This window comes from Aedes aegypti, chromosome 2 (assembly GCF_002204515.2).
Source record: "Aedes aegypti strain LVP_AGWG chromosome 2, AaegL5.0 Primary Assembly, whole genome shotgun sequence".
NCBI classification, from domain to species: Eukaryota; Metazoa; Arthropoda; class Insecta; order Diptera; family Culicidae; genus Aedes; species Aedes aegypti.
The window spans coordinates 352,284,921-352,305,607 of NC_035108.1; the positions used below are offsets into that span (position 1 = coordinate 352,284,921).

Below are 20,687 nucleotides of genomic sequence, written 5' to 3' on the forward strand. Positions count from 1 at the left end.
CGTTTGACGTAAAAAATCGTAGTAACCGATGATTAAAATAGCACGATTCCAATCCTTTTCTCTGTTTCAAGGCCTACTCGATTCCCAGTAATAGTAGAAGTAGGTAGAAGTCACTATAACTGGTGTAATTTGTTTGATAACATATTTCCCAACCATACCGAAAAAAAAAAACACTTTAATCATCGATTTGCATCACATTCTGATTCAGATGATGGAGGCTTAGCTGGATTTTTTCCCCATCGAATAAAACAGCAATCCGAAGCTGTGGAAAATTCGTGGAAACACATTTCAGTCATTTCGATGCCGACACAAGATACACTTTTACCATGGAACAGCGAACGTGTGAAAATTTGTTTTACGTTATATCGTAGCGGACTGTGCTATGAAAAAAAAACTGATTCTCTGTTGAAAGCAAAAACTTTGTTCAATCGTTCCGGCACGAAAAAAAAATCTGCTTTAATCAACGGGTATGGATTCTAGGTTGATGCAGATAGGGCTTAGCCAAATGTTAAAAACTCACACACATCAATTCAATATGATCAAACAGTTACCTATAATTACAAGCGATAATCCATTCTTAGTATTTAAAAAAATCGAAACACCTAGGTATTATGACTGTCAGTTTGCGCCGATTGATTTTATGGTGAAACTGATTTGGACGCAGCATACGAACGAACAATGACGATTAATGATATAATTCACAATTATACATATGATGGAATCTCGTACGCATATAATGATCAGACAAATGGGAGGGGGACGCAAGACGTGCTCGGTGCTTGTGACTTTTTCTGTGCAGTTCTAATATCTTACAAACATTGCGCTCGTATATCTTTCTTCTCGTTTTCTTTTTTGTAAAACAGTCAACAATTAGGCGCAGGATATCAGAATCTCAAGTATTTTCGTCGGTTTTCTTCCTTCTGTACACATCTCCCTTAGTAGGCTGCTTTTTTTCCGATTACTAAAGATTTTGGTTTTAACTATTTGCAGGTTTTGTTTTTACTTACATCATCATTTTGCTCTCTCTCACACGCACACTCTCGTCTCGCTCTCTACAGCGAACCTAATAGCCTGGTAGCCACATTTTTTCCAACCTAATAAATTTGACCTAAAATTATTTGGATACTTTTGGATTGCAACGAAATGATTCGACCTCCTAGCGTAAAATAAAACAAAGACTTCCACTAAACTAATCGCTTATCACACAGGACATATGTGAAAATTATTGCTAACTGTTGCTCCTACAATAATAAATGATTTGTTTTCTAAAAAATATATTGGATACTGGCAAAGAAAACGTGTTAAAAATCAAATTACGGTCGAGATCGCACCTTCCGTATGTAGACCTAATCCTAGAGCTATGTGAAAAATTGTTCTTTGTTTCCATGCACTTTTTGTTCAGATTTTTGTTTTGTATGTTGGCATGCTTTAACGTAAAACTAACGTGATTTCAGTAGTAACTGCTAGACTATTCATTACATATGTATAATCCATGATTGACCTCAACCGGTGATGAAACGGGGGGTGTGGAAATGAGTTATGGGTGTATTTTCCTGGTCCTACACTGACTGCTTATGCGACCCTTTGAACAGTAGGCTTTGCAGGCGATTAGAATCATTTTTCCTGCACCTCACAGCCTACTCGGTGACGTAAATAACGAATGCAGAAGGAAAAAAAAAAATGAGAGCAGAGGGTTTTTGCTGAAGGAAATGCTTCCTTTAAAGAAAACTGTGTGCATATGTCGGAGTGTGTAATGAGAACCACCGGGAAAATTCCGTCCAGATTCGAGCTTTGGGGAAAAGGGTGCTCCCTCCATCCGGGAAATTACATTACATCCGGGTGGTTATCGTTGTGGTTGAATCGTAGCGTTTCCTCGAAGATTAATCGCTTCAGTGTCTCCTTGGGTAGGTCGTCCAGTTCCATGGCGATGCGGAACGGTTCCTCGGCCACGGGCTGAAAAAGAAACAACAATACACATTAGTTCACGACGACTATGATGATTAATGGTGCCATGGAAAGTTGACTCTGGTGGTCCGTCTGTGACGGGTCACGTCTATTGTTTTAGAATGTGCCCGAAGCCTGGCCCGGCCTTCCTTAGACTTAAAACAAGATTGATTTTCACCGAACCCTAGTAATGATGTTGCTAATTGACACTGTATCAGTCTACAGACTGACAAGGATATCCATCCCGTCTGTTTCGGGACACGCTTTGAATATTCGATGAATTTCAAAACCATTAGTTTGTATAACGACCAGACTAGGAAATTAATTTAGTTGAATGTCACTTCAATCTTATAAGCAATGGTAATTTATTAGGTTTCGATTGGAATTTGACAAAACTGCGATTGAGTTTCGATTGAATTTCAATTGAACTTCGATTGAATTTCGATTTCGATTTGATTTCGATTCGATTTCGATTCGATTTCGATTCGATTTCGATTCGATTTCGATTCGATTTCGATTCGATTTCGATTCGATTTCGATTCGATTTCGATTCGATTTCGATTCGATTTCGATTCGATTTCGATTCGATTTCGATTCGATTTCGATTCGATTTCGATTCGATTTCGATTCGATTTCGATTCGATTTCGATTCGATTTCTTCGATTTCGATTCGATTTCGATTCGATTTCGATTCGATTTCGATTCGATTTCGATTCGATTTCGATTCGATTTCGATTCGATTTCGATTCGATTTCGATTCGATTTCGATTTCGATTCGATTTCGATTCGATTTCGATTCGATTTCGATTCGATTTCGATTCGATTTCGATTCGATTTCGATTCGATTTCGATTCGATTTCGATTCGATTTCGATTCGATTTCGATTCGATTTCGATTCGATTTCGATTCGATTTCGATTCGATTTCGATTCGATTTCGATTCGATTTCGATTCGATTTCGATTCGATTTCGATTTCGATTCGATTTCGATTCGATTTCGATTCGATTTCGATTCGATTTCGATTCGATTTCGATTCGATTTCGATTCGATTTCGATTCGATTTCGATTCGATTTCGATTCGATTTCGATTCGATTTCGATTCGATTTCGATTCGATTTCGATTCGATTTCGATTCGATTTCGATTCGATTCGATTCGATTTCGATTCGATTTCGATTCGATTTCGATTCGATTTCGATTCGATTTCGATTCGATTTCGATTCGATTTCGATTCGATTTCGATTCGATTTCGATTCGATTTCGATTCGATTTCGATTCGATTTCGATTCGATTTCGATTCGATTTCGATTCGATTTCGATTCGATTTCGATTCGATTTCGATTCGATTTCGATTCGATTTCGATTCGATTTCGATTCGATTTCGATTCGATTTCGATTCGATTTCGATTCGATTTCGATTCGATTTCGATTCGATTTCGATTCGATTTCGATTCGATTTCGATTCGATTCGATTTCGATTCGATTTCGATTCGATTTCGATTCGATTTCGATTCGATTTCGATTCGATTTCGATTCGATTTCGATTCGATTTCGATTCGATTTCGATTCGATTTCGATTCGATTTCGATTCGATTTCGATTCGATTTCGATTCGATTTCGATTCGATTTCGATTCGATTTCGATTCGATTTCGATTCGATTTCGATTCGATTTCGATTCGATTTCGATTCGATTTCGATTCGATTTCGATTCGATTTCGATTCGATTTCGATTCGATTTCGATTCGATTTCGATTCGATTTCGATTCGATTTCGATTCGATTTCGATTCGATTTCGATTCGATTTCGATTCGATTTCGATTCGATTTCGATTCGATTTCGATTCGATTTCGATTCGATTTCGATTCGATTTCGATTCGATTTCGATTCGATTTCGATTCGATTTCGATTCGATTTCGATTCGATTTCGATTCGATTTCGATTCGATTTCGATTCGATTTCGATTCGATTTCGATTCGATTTCGATTCGATTTCGATTCGATTTCGATTCGATTTCGATTCGATTTCGATTCGATTTCGATTCGATTTCGATTCGATTTCGATTCGATTTCGATTCGATTTCGATTCGATTTCGATTCGATTTCGATTCGATTTCGATTCGATTTCGATTCGATTTCGATTCGATTTCGATTCGATTTCGATTCGATTTCGATTCGATTTCGATTCGATTTCGATTCGATTTCGATTCGATTTCGATTCGATTTCGATTCGATTTCGATTCGATTTCGATTCGATTTCGATTCGATTTCGATTCGATTTCGATTCGATTTCGATTCGATTTCGATTCGATTTCGATTCGATTTCGATTCGATTTCGATTCGATTTCGATTCGATTTCGATTCGATTTCGATTCGATTTCGATTCGATTTCGATTCGATTTCGATTCGATTTCGATTCGATTTCGATTCGATTTCGATTCGATTTCGATTCGATTTCGATTCGATTTCGATTCGATTTCGATTCGATTTCGATTCGATTTCGATTCGATTTCGATTCGATTTCGATTCGATTTCGATTCGATTTCGATTCGATTTCGATTCGATTTCGATTCGATTTCGATTCGATTTCGATTCGATTTCGATTGGATATGATGAATCAACAAAATGAACCTAAACGTGTTGCAAAAAAACATTGTACACATTGTAAAACAATTTTTAAAAACCCCTAAAGGAAAGGAATAGGGAAACAAACCAAAAAGCCATCCAAGCAGACGTGATAAGTTACCACTGATTGGTTGGAGAAGCGCCACTTCTTCCTCAAAGCTCATCATTTTTTGTAATCCTCCCTCTCACTGCAATTGCAGTAACTCGAGGCAAAGTATTTCCACCAATCAGCCCACTTTGGCATCGCAACGCGTCGCACCACTTAGGATCCTCTCGAAAGCACTACAACAGTTGCCCAGTAAAGACTTTCGCAGAAGTTTCGTTCCATAGCTAGGGAGTGCATAAAACAAATCGTTGCATCATCAGATCCCTAAATGGCATCGCCACGAGGAGCACGTTCTTGGATAGTCCTCGACGCCATTCAGTCAGACAGGCAGTCAGTCAATCACGAAGAGAACGCCCCCCCCCCCCCCCCCCCACCCATTTATTAGAAAGATTTGTGTCGACATTGTCTCAATGTAGTACGCAAGCATATATAGTGGTGCTCAAACTACAGCACATTGCGGGCCAAATTTTTCCAAGAAGAAACTAGATTTTGTCATTTATTGATTGTTTAAATTACAAATTGTAATTGTTTTTCATTGAATTTTGATTCTAAAACTCAATATGCAAATAATGATTGAGGGTCCCACACAATTTGACAGACAGAAAAACCCGATGACAAAGTGAATCATGGGGGGTGCCCAAATAGTTCCTTAATCTACCTATTTTCTTTTCTGAGATCAAAAGTCTTAAAGCTTTCTGCGTTAAATTGTGTTACATGTATGGAAAGAGTATATTTAAAAAAAAATAATTTTAATAATAAAATAATGGCCTGTCATACTAATTTTAAAATCCTAGTTAGAATATTACATTTTAAATATTAATAAAATATTGCATTTGTTTTGTGTAAAATGGCCATCAATCATCGTCTATTCAAACGTGTTCCCGCGTACCGCAGGTTGAGAACTACTGATATTGAGTGCACCCGAAACGACATTGCAATGATTGTCGCCGCCCGTAGGACCAATGCTCAACCGAACTGCCACACTTCAGTTAGTTTCGATTGCAAGCAGATGAGATTCTTAGCTAAATATTTTACCACGGATTTGGTATTGAATCAATGGTTTGCTTTTCGAACGGAAAAATTGTTTGGAGCCCCACCCCTTCGAACTTGTAATCTATATTCTATATATTCGCTTATTGCACAGTGGTCAAGAAGGGCATATATGATAAAAAATTTGGAATCCCTCTCAAAAAACCTTTAGAGATATCTCTAGAGATTTCTTCAAGCATTCCAACAAGCATTTTTTTACATAATTTTCCACAGAAGGTCCAGTGAAGATTCGTGGACTTCTACGAACGTGTAGACCCACACGCAAACCTCTGTGAAGGTTTTTGTGGGGATCGAATGGTTAGGAATCAGTAACATATTATAAAACCATTATTTGAAAATTGGATATACTTGTGGATCATGATACCAATGTTTCGTGAAATCCTAAAAAGACCTACAATATCCGTATTACGTACGCAATACAATAACTATTCAACGTAGCCTATTTCCATTAATTTTGCTGAAATTTATACAAGGAGTTCTTCAAAAAATGGTTTTGAAGGCCCAATCCAATACAATATTCTGTTTACTTTAATGAAGGTTTGAGGGTCCGTGCTCATCGATAGATCACTGATTTTAGTACGTAGCGAGTGAGATTCATGCACTCTGCTCCAAAAAAAATATCAAACTGCAAATGATTGTATAGTAGATTCGAAGACATATGTTCAAAGAAGTTCTTGGACAAACTATTACCTCTGTAGCCTTTATTTCTCAACAGTTCAAATAGTATCACCAAATTACAATTGATATAAAACTTCATCAAAAGACATATTCCATAGGGTTTTTAAACGACTGTGTTTTTGAGAAAAAATCAACAATGATAAATCAGGAAGAATTTTTGGTAAAATCTTTACAAAATTTGAAGATAAATTTCTGAACGTTCTAATGGAATTCTTAGCAGAATCGAGAGTCTAAAAGTAAAAGAGGGAAAAAACTCCGGTAGGAGTTTAACCTTTCGATGAAATCCATAAAAATCAAATTAGGAGATTATTGTGACACAGTGATCTTATCCGAAACGATCATATTAGTGAAGAATATCAATTGACACTTATTTGAAATTGAATTTTGAACATTTAGCCTATATTCTAATAGGTGGTCTAATAGAAATAATTCCTGAACAAGTTTCTGGTGAATTTAATAATTCCACTGCATATTCGTCGTTAATGACTCAAGAAATTTCAAAATAAATTTACTAAGCAGTTCTGTCAGGAATTCGTCCTGGTTTTCTGTCAAACCTCATTTCAGTACCTTCGTTAGAAAAATCAGCCAGCATCAACATTTCAAAACTTTACTAGAACTTTTATCACAAATTCGTCCAACTAATAAATTTCAATTATTCTATCAGAAATGTCTGAATAATTTTTACCAGAACTTTTCCAGAAAATTGACACAGAATCATGCCTCTTATCACACTTGAAAAAAAAAATGTATTAGAATAATAAAAACCAGTCCTGCTGTTTCAGTTTAGGAAGCTGATTCAGAATATCATTGCTAATCATCAAATTACGAAAACTATATAACTACTAGGTACATATTTTTCTGCAAAAAATGGCCCTAGTGGCTTTTTGTTGCAAATAGTGATTTTTTTAGTAACCAGGTCGAAAAAAGTGACCAAGTCACTAAAAAGTGGCTCGCTACCAGCTTTGTTGTATCAATAATCTTTGACCTACAATATGGACAACATATTTGCAAATTTTACGATTATCCATACAAAATGGTACACTTGAAAGAGTGGATCTGAGTTGTCTATGGATCGATTTGAATACAATTTTCGCAGCATTTCAAACATGACTGAAATATCAAATATCATATTTTCCTAATTGACCGTATCAAAGCATTTGTGACCAAATTCCATATATTTTAAGGAAATTCTATCTGAGAAATTCTTAGGAAAAAAACTTACAGGTATTCAAGAAGTTTATTCAGCCTAAAATCAGCTATATATTTCAAAATGTGTTTAAGCTGAATAAGCTGTTATACACCTACCAATGTTACTTGGGAAATTCATAGGGAAATAACCAAGTATTCGAGAAGAGTCTTCAAAGAAATCCTGGCGACAATCTGAAAGCATTATGGTGTAATTCTTAGACGAATTCCATTATCCTGATAGAAAAAATGTCAAAATTGGATAAACGATTATCTCGTACATTTAAATTGGTTTATTGTGGATACTTCAGCAATATGGTCATAAATTCCTTCAGGAATTTTCCATGAATGCCTTCATGGACATTTTGAGTTATATCTCCAGAAGTACTAACCAAAGATCGCACAAGAACTGCACACAATACTTCTTGAATATTGTCTTCACAAATCCCTCCTGAATTTCCTCCAGAAATGCCACCTAGAACTTTTTTATAGGATTTTCTGCAGACAATTTCTAGATAGGAGCGGTTCCACAGAAAATGACGACTTTTTCCCAAATTTCATTTTTATATTTTTTGATTTGGATGAAATTTTGCACATGCTTTCTTCATGCCCAAAAATGCCTTTTTGCATCATCGGTTCGCCATTTTGACTCTAGCCTTACTTTTGAGAAGGGCCTAAAAAAAAATCCTTAATTTTCAAAAAATTATAACTTAGAAAGGGTTTGTCTGATCAGTTTGGTGTCTTCCGCAAAGTTTTAGGTTATTGTTGGGACTATCTGAAAAAAATATATACTGTAAAAAAATGTTGTAATTTTTTATATTTCGAAAAAAAACTTAAAAATCAATTTTCTGAAAAATCGTATTTTTGATTTTTTTTTTAATTTTTTAATACGTTAAAGTTGGCAAAAAATGAAGTTTTTTGCACAGTGGGTCAAGATGGAGAAGTCATGGACAAAAAAATTATGATTTCTTAAAAAAAGGTGAATTTTTGAAAATGGTCATAATAAACTTTTTAAATGTTTTTCACTCGAGATTATGAAAGTACGCAAAATTTACAACTAAAAAGGTATACGGGAAAATCGGCTAACTTTTACCGTTTTAAAGATACAGCGATTTTAATACAAAATTATGATATATTTTTCAATTTTCGGTGATTTTCGAATGCTTTGGTAATTTTTCATGGTATGAGGCGAAATAAAAAATGTGCCCTGTGAAAATGATTTATTAATTTTTTTAACGAAACACAACTTCAACATTCAACATTGTGATATTTTGATATGTAATTATCAAGAAAATATGGAACAAAATGTTAAAAGTTAAAAAAAGTGATAATCAAGTGAAAAGTAAAAGATAGCTTAGAAAATGAAGTATAAAACGAACACCATCAACAAAGGTTGTGTAAATGTGTTTTCAAAAGAGTGTTCAAAAAGTTACCAAAATCTCACGGAAAGTAATATTGCCGAATTAGTTGAACTAGGATTTGCAGATGAAAATCAGCTTAATAAACAATTTAAAATTTGCGATTCGTGTCGTTTACAATTGGCCAAAAGAACAGCATTATCAAGTAGTGAAGTGGGAGATGTTTGCATGGAAGAGGAAACAATAGAAGCATCAGCATCAGCAACTACAATACAGTCAACGGATTCTAATATGAATATTCCTAGTCAAGGAGACATTAGAAGCAACGTCAGCAACATCGATTGAGACAACGGATTCCAACGTCCCTGAATACATCCAAAAAGTAAATATCGATATTTTCAATGAGTCAGTATCAAGTATACTCGTAGCGCCGATCGATAAGACAAAAATAAGTTCAACTAAATATGTCACGTTCTACTAAATATGTCACGAGATAGTCAACAGCATTAGACAAAACATCTTTGCACTAAATAAGGAAGCTAAATTGGATGAAAATAGAACCGGCGAATTCTATGAAATAATTGAGCAGCTCAAAGAAAAGTTTACAAGTGAAGGGACGCAAGGGCAGAGCAATTTCAACTCTTAACTGTATTGCCTAAATCATGGACAGCCGAGACAATTAAGAGCACATTTGATACAACTTTATACACGGCAACGAAAGCAAAACAATTACTGAACAAAAGCGGCGTGCATTCTACTATTGGTCCGAGGGCAACCACTGGACTGGATGAAAATATCAAGCACGCGGTTATGCAATGCAAAAAAAGGAGGAGCAACTAACACAAATTTTCTTTTCCTTTGCAATCACAACAGAGTATGAACATATCAAGGAGCAGCTTTATGAACAATATTCGAAAGCAATAACTATTCAGGGAACACAAAAATACCATTCATTTATTCCAGTTTCCGTAGATAAAATAGAAGTTAGGCAATTTTCAAACTGTAATGGTAGTAAAAAAATTGTAAACATTATGAAAAAGTAAGAAATCTGTATCAAAATAGAACGCTCCATCATTGTATAAGAACATGAAATAAAATGATTTCAGAAAAAAAAATCTTTATTTTATCAACTCGAAAAACATTCGAAAACAACCAAAAGTTGTGAATTTCCAGTAAATTTAATTTTAAAATCGCTGTATCTTGGAAACGGTAGCAATTAGCAAAATTTTCTCATATACCTTTTTTGTTGCAAATTTTGCGTACTTTCATAAAATCGTCGAAAAGCATTCAAAAAGTTTAGACCATATTGAAAAATCAACCTTTTTTAAAAAGTCCTAACTTTTTTGTCCACGATTTCTCCATCTTGACCCACTGTGTAAAAGACTCCATTTTTTGTCTACTTCAAAAAACTTAAAAAAAAATAAAAAAAAACGATTTTTGAGAAAATGGATTTTTTAGCTTTATTTTCGAAATAAAAAATATATTACAACATTTTTTTACAGTGTATATTTTTTCCAGATATTTCCAAAAATAAGGAAGACACCAAACCAATCAGACAAATAGTTTCTGAATTTAAATTTTTTAAAAATTGTTAAGGTTTTTTTTTCTTAGGCCCTTCTCAAAAGTAACGCTAGGGTAAAAATGGCGAACCGATGATGCAAATAGGCATTTTTGGGTAATAAAGAAAGCATATGCCAAATTTCAGTCAAATCAAAAAAATCAAAAGTAAACCGACATTCGAATTCAAATGGAACCGCTCATAGGACTCCTCCAAAAATGTCATCCGTAGTTATTTCATGAAATTTTCTCTGGATTTCTTTGGAATTTACATTTAAATGCTCACATGAATTTCTTGCAACATTCTTCGATGAATTGCCCCCTAATTATTTTAATTCTATATTTTTAAAGAAAGTCTACTACATTTTCACCAATATTTTATAGAAATTTCTCGATTCTCGAATGATATTCTCTCAAGAATTTCTTCAGGAAAATCGAACCTGCGTTCCCAAAAGTTGCTCTATATTTTTTTCCCGAATTCGTAAAAAAAACTGTAATGATTTCTTTTTTGCTCTGGAGAAATAATTAATGAGGTACATTTTTTCAATTAAGAAATAAAGTTGAAGAATTCTAAAAATAAAAGATGTTATTCATGGCAGAATCGCAGAATAATTACACAGCGCAATAAGATTTTGTCCCAAGCCCTAAAATATAAGGTTAAGCGGCCATTCATTCGTTTTGGCAGTCATGTTGACTTTACACCTCGCAATTTCAAAGTAATAAAACTCAGTCGTCATATAAGCTATTGATGCAGAAAAGTATCACTACGTACGCTTACATACAAAAAGTATGCTGATACTTTTTCAACCATGTCAGAGCAAAACCAACTGATTTTTATTAATTTGCAATCGCCAGATGAGTTACCACAATCATCGATGATGCGTGCAAATTAGAGTTTACCAGTTTGTTTGCTGATTTATTTATTTATTTTACTTCAGAATTAATTTTTCATAAGCTTTATTAATAATGAATTGATGTTTAATTTCTTAGTATTTTATACAACTTTGACGATCTATAGCAGTAGTTTCCAACCATTTCAGAGTTGCGGTCCCCTTTGAGATTCTGTAAACGTTCCACGGACCCTAAATCTCTGTTTTAAAATAAAATAATCGGTTCCTAAAAATGAAGGATATTTCTGACTATAGGGCTAAATGGTCGGTGTTCAGTTAGACGCGACTAAATGATATTTTGAATTTTGAAAATTTGCAAACATTTCCATTAACTCCGTTTTGTTTGAAATTTCACCAAATTTTTTAGAAGGAATTCGGTAAAAGCCAGACATTGACAGAAGTTGACTAGAATTGACAAAAGTTTTGTCAAAAATCCGTCGAGATACGTTTAGAATAATCCGTTTCTATTTCAATAATAATCTATCAAACCTGGTCAGAGAATCCACTAAGAATCCCTTATAAAGAACCAGTATTGGTAGACTCACAATCAAATCTCAATCACTGAGTTCTTCAGCGAGAGCTAACTCATTTGATATCTGCTTCGAAAAACTCACTCGTAAGATTTTGATGCAAGTCACTTGTCCAAGCTTATCCCGTCAAGGATGATTGAATCACGAAACCAGTGTTGATAGACTCACACTCAAATCACAATCAATACGCTCTCCCGTGAGAACAAACTCATTTGGGACCTGTTTCGCAAATCTCGCGCTTGGGATTTTGATGCGAAATCACTCAACTTAAACAGTAAAAAACTCGTGAAGCCCGAATATTGTTGTTTTCGTTAGAAGGGATTACTATAATTCTATCAAACTTACAAGAAATTGTTGCCGTGTACGAGTAAACTGTGGAAATACGAGATAATGAATCAAACAGATGAGCCAACTCATCCATGATTTTTTGACTGCTGAGTTGCGTGATTGACAACTCACGCATGAAAAATCAAAACCGTGAGTTATGTGAAATAGAGTTTTTCACAATACTGCACAAAACCAATTGGAAATCTGTCAAAACCCAATGTTACTGTTGTCGTTTACATTAAAGAGGTTTAGGTTTGTTATATTTCTAGCAGAAAAAAAAAACAAATGATAAGTGCTTTGCGTGAAAAAACAGTGGAAATACAAGCCAATGAGGAAAACGGATGAGCCAACCTTTGAATGATATTTTGGCTGTTGCGTTGCGTGAATTACAACTCATGGATGAAAACTTTCAAGCATGAGAAATGAGAATTTGAGATTTTCGCGACTCTGTAAAAAAAAAACAGAGATAGCACTATGAATCTATCATGCTAAACTTGCTCCGCTCAAAAATGAGTGCCAAGCGCACAAAATCGGCCTCGTTTCGCGAATTCGTGCAGCACATTTTCTGTGCAAAGAAGGCTGTACACAGTTTTTTTTTTTGCAAACGGTGCACAGTATTTCGATAGGCCGAAATCGTGAACTTAATTCAGTAGCACTCTTAAACGTGATTTTACTGGAATGGTGGCTTCGCACGAAAATTTTCTAAAAATATGGCGCATATGTTGGTGGTAAATGTTAGTTCACAACTTTGCCGTAGGCGGCGCTGTAAAATTAAAATTTCTGAGATGACGATCTTTAAATATGATGTCTTCGGCAAAGTTGTAGATAATTTAAATGCAAACAACTTTGTCAAAGACAGCTAGTCTGTATCTAGTCACATTTACCAAACATGGAGGTATTTTATGAAATCCCAAAAAACAGTTTTTCTCGAATATTTTGAAAATGTGAGGTTTTCGGTAGCAACATTGTTCTACAAAATTGTGTTAACAGTCAAATTTAATCATTCTCTCAGTTGTCAATATCGATAGTGCCATGATTATCCACGAGTATCCCTTTCAGTTAACGGGATTTTTATCAGAGTCTATTTAGACAAGTTTTGACAGCGCGATGGAGAAATATACTTGCTATGACATTGTTTATGAGAGTCATAAGTTTGTCTTCACTCTACCATTCGCTTTTTTTGATTTTTATGCTTCTGCACTCTAAACTAAGCAAACACATTCGATGCGTAAAATTTAAACAGCGACCAAAAATTCCTTTGTCTGTTCAAAAAACGTATAGCTTAAAATGTGAACTACACACTTAAACAGACTTTATGAGTTCGGTAAACGAAATCACCGAAACCGATCTGTAATTCATAAAAATACAGATGATTCGGTAAATGGCCAGCTTTTGACAGTGCGTCATAAACAAAATTACTGAATTTCGGTAAGCAGTGGCAAAAAATTACCGAACATTTTGTGAATCTGCGATATCACCGAAGTTTGTAAAATATTCCACTGACAATTCGGTAATCAATGGGTTAGACTAACGACAGCTCAGTAATCTGGTCCGATCAAAACGTCAAAACAAATCCTTTGCTATTCACGTGTGGAGTTCGAATTTTGATTATATCTAGCATTATAGCCAAACAATTATTTTAAAGTTTTAGTATGGGTGTTGTTATTACGGTAAGGATAAAAAGCGAAGTGTTCAGGTCACATTGAGTATACTATTTTAAATCGTTTGCAGCCCATGTTGACGTCCATCTGCAGCTTTTCCGCTGCTTCTTTTGCAGCACTCCACCAAGCGTCCACGTCACAGCTACATATTCTGCATTTGGTTGAATTCGACGTATGCAGCATCGGCATGTCCCCAATAATTGTCAAGCCAAGTGAAAAAAATGATTTTCAAGTTAATCTGTTAATAAAGTTTAGTGAGTTAACCCTATATGAATGTTATTTTTCTTGTTAAAACAATCATCCTGAAGAATATCGCTAGTCCGGAGCTACAGATTTTTGGTAAAAATTTACCGAACGTTCAGTAATTTTGACAGATGCCATCCCAAACGCAAATTATGGACCGTTCGGTAATCTATTCATTTACCGAACTGATTACCGACAGCTCAGCTGTTGAGATTTCGGTAAATATTTTACCGACTTCGGTAATTTGTTCTAAGTGTGTAGCGTGATCAAGATTTATTGCAAAACAAATGCAGAAAGTCCACCTAAGTCTAAAACAGAAACCTTCAATTTCAATGATTTACGTGGAATCTGACTCTAAAACTTCAGGAAGAAGCACCTAAAATATCAGCATGAGTCGCACAAGGAACTTTCTAGGATTTCTCAAAGATTTACCCAAAACCTTCACATGAAAAAATATGCAATTGGAGAGATAAAATTAGAATAGCATTATTTTAAAAAATCACCACTTCTTATTATAATGGCTTCGTGGACCCCCTGAAACGTCGTCACGCCCCCTAGGGGTCCGCGGACATCTGTCGTGCATTGATGTAGGAACAGGGGGGGGGGGGGGGGGCAGGGGGGCCTGGCCCCCTCCTGAATCATACAGGCCTCCCCCAGAATTTTTGATGATAATAAAAATAAAAATAAAAAAACACAATTTCACATGAAGCAACCTCTTCTGAATCAATGCACATGACTCTTGTTATACACAAAAAATTCTTCAGTGGTTACTTTCTTTTATGTTGAACAACTATAATGAGAGAACTCCGCTTGCCTTAGACAGCATCAGCGTGGCGGTTTTGACTTCGGTGATTCGCACGACAACTGAAAGCTTAACCGTCCGGCTGTAGATCGATTGGTTACTTTTAGAACTAGCTTCTTGTTGTATGCGATAAGCGCAATTTTTCGACACTTCCATTGCAAAAAATACCATGGTAAAATAAGGGCCAATATTCTGGAAATTTGATTCTCAATATACGTTTTTTCCAATTAATCTAAATAACGCTGTTTAGGCATAAAGCAGCATATTCACTGCATTCTGATTTCTCATGTTTTTTGAGGATAGCCTGCTCGAGGTATCCGGTGATTATGATTTCCCTTATAAAATATCATTAAAGAAATCCATACATTAACTTCAACTCGAATTATGCCGAAAAAAAATTGAAAAAAGAGACAAAATTACTAAAGGAATTTCTCAAACAATACATAGCGGGAATTTTCATCGAAAAATATGGCTTAACTGTCAAATAATATCGGCATGGCCAAGTTTTCTTCAGATGAATGGCAGAAATTGGGTAACCCCCTGGATCATTTTCCTGTAAATTTCCCGGTTTAAATCAAAAGACCAACTCAATTCGCATACCATTCGGAAAGATAGGACTATTCCACACATGCATCAACTGTTTGTACAGAGAAAATGTGTTTATTTTATCTGAAATTAAATCTATTTTATCTGAAATTAATTCCATTTTTTCGGTTCCATCCATGCAAACGTTACAACACGATACACACAGAAATTGAAACAGTCAGAAATTTTTGAAATGTAAACAAAAACTTGTTTTCAAATTTCTGGACTAAAAGCTTAAAATTTCTTCGGTTTTCCGTTATCAATCAATTGATTAGACTATGGCAGTAGACTGATGCAAATTTTGAAGTTTTTCCCCTATGCTTGAACGGTGCCAATTATGATGAAAATCATTTTCCCAAAATTTGAAGTGATTTGGAAGAAATTTGGTTGTGCACACGCCATTTGAAGTTTACATGGAAATTACTATGGAAAAGCCAAACCTTTTGTATACAGTCCTTTATCTGATCGTCAAAATAATATATAAAAAAGCGAACACACTCTTCCCATGTAAAATCTTCCCAGCTACAACTGGATTAGTTTGATCTATTCATTCCGCCAGGAGCACCACTGTTGCCTGCCGAATAGTTGGTGAAGCTTACTGAAGGCAAACGCACTTTATGATGATTCATCCACATGAGAAGAGTGTGTTCACTTTGCTATAAAATATTATGATGAAGAGATAGAGGGCAGAACACAAAAGGTTGACGTTTTCCATAGTAATCTCCATATAAACTTCAAATGGCGTGTGCACAGTCAAATTTCTTCCAAATCATTTCAAATTTTGGGAGGATGCTTTTTACCATAATTTAAATCGTTTAAGCACTGGGGAGCAAAAATTTCAAAATTTGCATCACTTTACTTTGGCAGGGTGGCCACCAAATATCCATTTTTAAATTCTCGCTTTTTTGCCGGCCATCTCAAATTCCCGGTTTTTTCTGATGGATTCAAATTTACCCTTATAACCTGGTGTAAAATATGTGACGAAATCAACCATAGTGTTTTATTCCACCAAAAAACTCTTTTGATTTAATTTTTTGAGTATTTTCTCACGAATAAATTTATTGCTTAAACTATATTTTTCCAAGAAAATTTATTATTTCATATATTATTTGGTATGCTTCCAACATATGTGTAACAAAATTTTTCAAAAAATTTGAGTGTAAATTCCTCAAGGAACGTCGAAGAGTGGCTTCAAAACTTTTGAAAATCTCAAGGAAATCAGTCAAATAATATTGTGGGGCTTGTTCAAACTTTCAAAGCGACTTCCTTCTGTTGGACATCCATTCCTTCTATGTCTACTTCTTGTAAGCAAATTTATACCAGAATGAGTTCCTGGATTTATCTAAAAATGTTAATTAATCTTTAAAAAGTTCAGTTTTCTTTCACAATTCCTCCAAAAAATCATTTATTCTACCGAAAAGCTAAACAGTAGTTCGGTAGTTGTTAAACTTCCACTCGGCTGGTTAGCCGTAAAACCACGATTCATAATTAAAAACAAGTATTTATCGAGCAACGGACTCATGTTCCGTAACCGGTCGTTTGAGAACGTCGCGACCCATTGGAAGCCCACACAATAGAAACCTCAGCCAGCGCAGTTGCTGGCTAGTGTAGTGTGCTATTCCTATACCTAAAAAACAATGCGCTCTCGGGCTAGGCATTGGATATATATAGAAAGCGTTGTGTTTGGATGGGCATCTAATTCTTCCGAAAGAGGTGCACTTTGCGAAAGAGGACCACGTGATTATTGAGCTGAAATCGAATTCAGGTTAACTTCTGCGTTCATGAGTCCTCTCATGGCGTAGTGGTTAACGCGCCCCAACTAGAGATCGGGGAGTCGTGAGTTCGATTCTCACTGAGAAGACGTGTAACTTTTTCGCAAATCTTCACATCAATTTGTCCATCTAATCCAATTGCAAATTATATGTAATGTTTAGCTTTTCGGTAGTTGTTAAACTTCCACTCGGCTGGTTAGCCGTAAAACCACGATTCATAATTAAAAACAAGTATCATTTATTCTGTCAAATCTAATACAGAGATATTTCGCTGAAAGTTTTACTTGAAATTCATTTGTGAACTTCTAATAATTTTCCCAAAAAAAAATATATATATATATTACAAATTCTTTCGCGAAGTTCATCAAAAGTCCTTAAGAAATATTTTCAAAATACATACATATTGCGTCAAAACTTCTTCTATGTTTTTTTTCTAGAAAGTTTGCTTCAAATCCCAGGATTATTTAAGAATTGGAAAGAAACACTTTTTTGAAATGTTTCTTGCTTTCGAACCTTCAGATGTTTTTTTTTTAAACTCCAGGAAAACTTTTGCTTCCGGGATTAGCATAGCGGAAAGGAACCTGTAGAGAAACATGTAGCAAAGTATCTGGGAAAGTGGGAAGTATTTATTAGGATATTTAGAAAGAAATTTGTATTGAACTTAAAACACTTCTTTAGACACAATTTTACCAAGTATTGTCAGAATCCATATTCTTGGTTTGAATTTGTGTACGATAATTGGAAATTTTAGAGGCTTTCTGGCACAATACTAGAAAACCAGAAGTTAAGGAAGGATACATTTCAATGATACTTTCTAAAGAAGATGCTGATGGAACTTCTTGAGTAACTTATTTTGTTTGTAAATACATTAGAGAGGTTTCCTATCCTGTTATTTACCTCTAGAGAAAAGATTATAAATTATTGTCCATTGTACCAATGCCAATCTGTTGTTCTAACTGCTTCAATATTTTGTTGTTTCTCCTTCCTTTGCACGACGCTTTGAGGAACTTCGTACAAAAATCTTTCCATGCTCCAAAAAACAAACATGTTGAAAAATCTAAAAAAAGATAAATTAAAGAACTTTTGAAAAAATGTAGAATTGTTTTATGTATGGTTCCTGATTTCTGAAAGTCCATCAGGAAAATTTAAAAATGAACTTCTATAGTACTACAAAATAATCGATCATAGACTCTTCAAAAAAGTTTGTATGTAATTTATGATGGTAGGAAAAAAATGGGTTTTACATCAATATATTCACACGAAACTTCGGAGTTCACACAAAATATTATCTAAGATTTTAATTACAAATACTGTCAGTAAAATTTCCATCGGTTTTCTATTTTATAAGACAAAAGAACAAAAATTATTGTAGTAAATCCTGAAAGGAGCACTTAAGCTTTTCTATGAGCTATATTGTCAACAAGTAATTCTTGAATTTTAAGACAGGAATTTATTATTTTGTCCGCATTGTATAAGCTGCAATTTTTCAAAAAAAATACCAACCAAGTTCTTTTGAACCTTATCTCTTTAGAAAACTGATATGGAGTGATTCGTATAGGAATTTGTAAAGAAATCCCTTAAAATATATTGAGATTTTCCTGGAGTAGTATTTGAATGTTGTTTATGGAAGAATCCTGAGATTACAATTTGGATAAAAAATTGGAATTATTTCTAGGATTAGATAGAATACTTTATGGAACTCCTGAAGAAACTTTTTGAGAATCGTTTAGACACCACCAGCTAGTGACCAATCGATTAAATTTTCAGCTTAAACGGAAGTTTGTTTCTCCAGATCCGTGCTCTTGAAAATTTGAAGTTTGGCTTCGATCCATCTTCACCTTAAATAAAAAAAATCTCAGGAAAATATTAGATTTATCGGAAGAATTTCAGCAAAATAATAATATAATTCACTAAGAAATCCCTGAAAAAATTACTCCGGAAATCTTTGAGTATTTTCGCGGAAAAGTTTATGAAAGAAAAGATGAACGTATTCCGCTGGGAACTTTATTGGAATTTTAGAATTCTTTTAACATTTTTTAGTTAGGCATTTTTTATAATTTTTAAGAAATACAGTGCTGTTCTGAATAATAGCAGCGCATGTCGATTTTCATACAAAATGCTCAACTTTGACATGCTGTAGTTTTGCTCCCTTTCAAGCAATCGAGCTGAAATTTTCTCCACAGAACTACAAATATGATCAATTTTGTAACTACAAAATTTCAGTTTTTTCTGAGTCCCTGCCGAAAAGTGAGACACTAGGTGAAATTTTTCGAAAAAATAGCAGTTTTTCATTTTAAAATTTTTCTTCTACAAATATTTTAAACATTTTCGGTTTAGGTGTAGGTACGATAAGTAGGAGGAGATTGTTCCAATGGTAAGTGATATACAATTTAAAACTATAATATCAAGCCGAAATTCAAATTTTTAAAACTGCTATTTTTTCGAACAATTTCACCTAGTATCTCACTTTCCGGCAGGGGCTTAGAAAATTTTGAAATTTTGTGTTTACAAAATTGGGCATATTTGTAGTTCTGTGGAGAAAATTTCAACTCGATTGCTTGAAAGGGAACAAAACTACAGCATGTCAAAGTTGAGCATTTTGTATGAAAATCGACATGCGCTGCTATTATTCAGAACAGCACTGTAGTTATGTTTTCAAGTGTTTTAAAAGAATGCAGGATGTTGATCTTTGATTTTAAAGAAATCAAAAAAAAAATAATCTGTAAAAAAAAAATTCAAATTGATCTGCGAAGAACTCCTTTGAGAAATCATGAATAATATTTTCCCAATTAAACTCTTTTTAACTGTTCATGAATTTCTTGTGGAGTATTACAAGGAACCCTTAGAGTAACACCTAGAAAAATCATTTCATTTATTTCAGAAAGTCTGAATATTTTTTGCTGCGTAGAGGGCATTCCAGGAGAAATGATAAAAAGAATTTCTAATCAATTGTCTGATGGAATTCTTCAAGAGATTTTTTATGTAATTCGATAGAGATTTTTCGAGAAATTTTCTGGTGAGATCAAAAAGTCTGGGAATGATAATTCGTGGAATCCTCAGGACAAACTCAGTGAAAAATGAAAAAAAGGGTTCTTGGAGAAAGCACTGAGAAGTACGAAAATAATTCAAGAAGAAATTCCAGTAAGAATTCTCAGAGAAATCTCCTGCAAGCACATGGTTGAATACCTTGAAAATTCGTGGATGAAGCAAAAAGGACATTCCTTGTGTGTTTTTTTTTTTGCTAAAATTGTAGAAGAATTTTCAACTGGATTACAAAAAGATTGAATCTTTCCGGTAGCGAAGATAAAAATTCACAAATATCATTGATATGCTGTGAATTGAGACAAAATAACAAATAATCAAAAAAAATCTGTTCAA

The 20,687-nt window shown here is 34.5% G+C and overlaps 1 protein-coding gene across 4 annotated transcripts in view; it reads right to left on the reverse strand.

Moving 5' to 3' along the window:
* Positions 1 to 529: 529 nt before the first annotated feature.
* The window catches only part of LOC5578960 (mitogen-activated protein kinase ERK-A), a 364,872-nt gene continuing 344,714 nt past the window's right edge, over positions 530 to 20,687 (reverse strand). For all 4 annotated transcript variants that reach the window (XM_021846321.1, XM_021846320.1, XM_021846318.1 and 1 more), the window contains one exon: positions 530 to 1,953. In XM_021846321.1, coding sequence (XP_021702013.1) covers positions 1,825 to 1,953 — 129 coding nt within the window. In that variant the 3' untranslated portion in view covers positions 530 to 1,824. The remainder of the gene's footprint in view (positions 1,954 to 20,687) is intronic.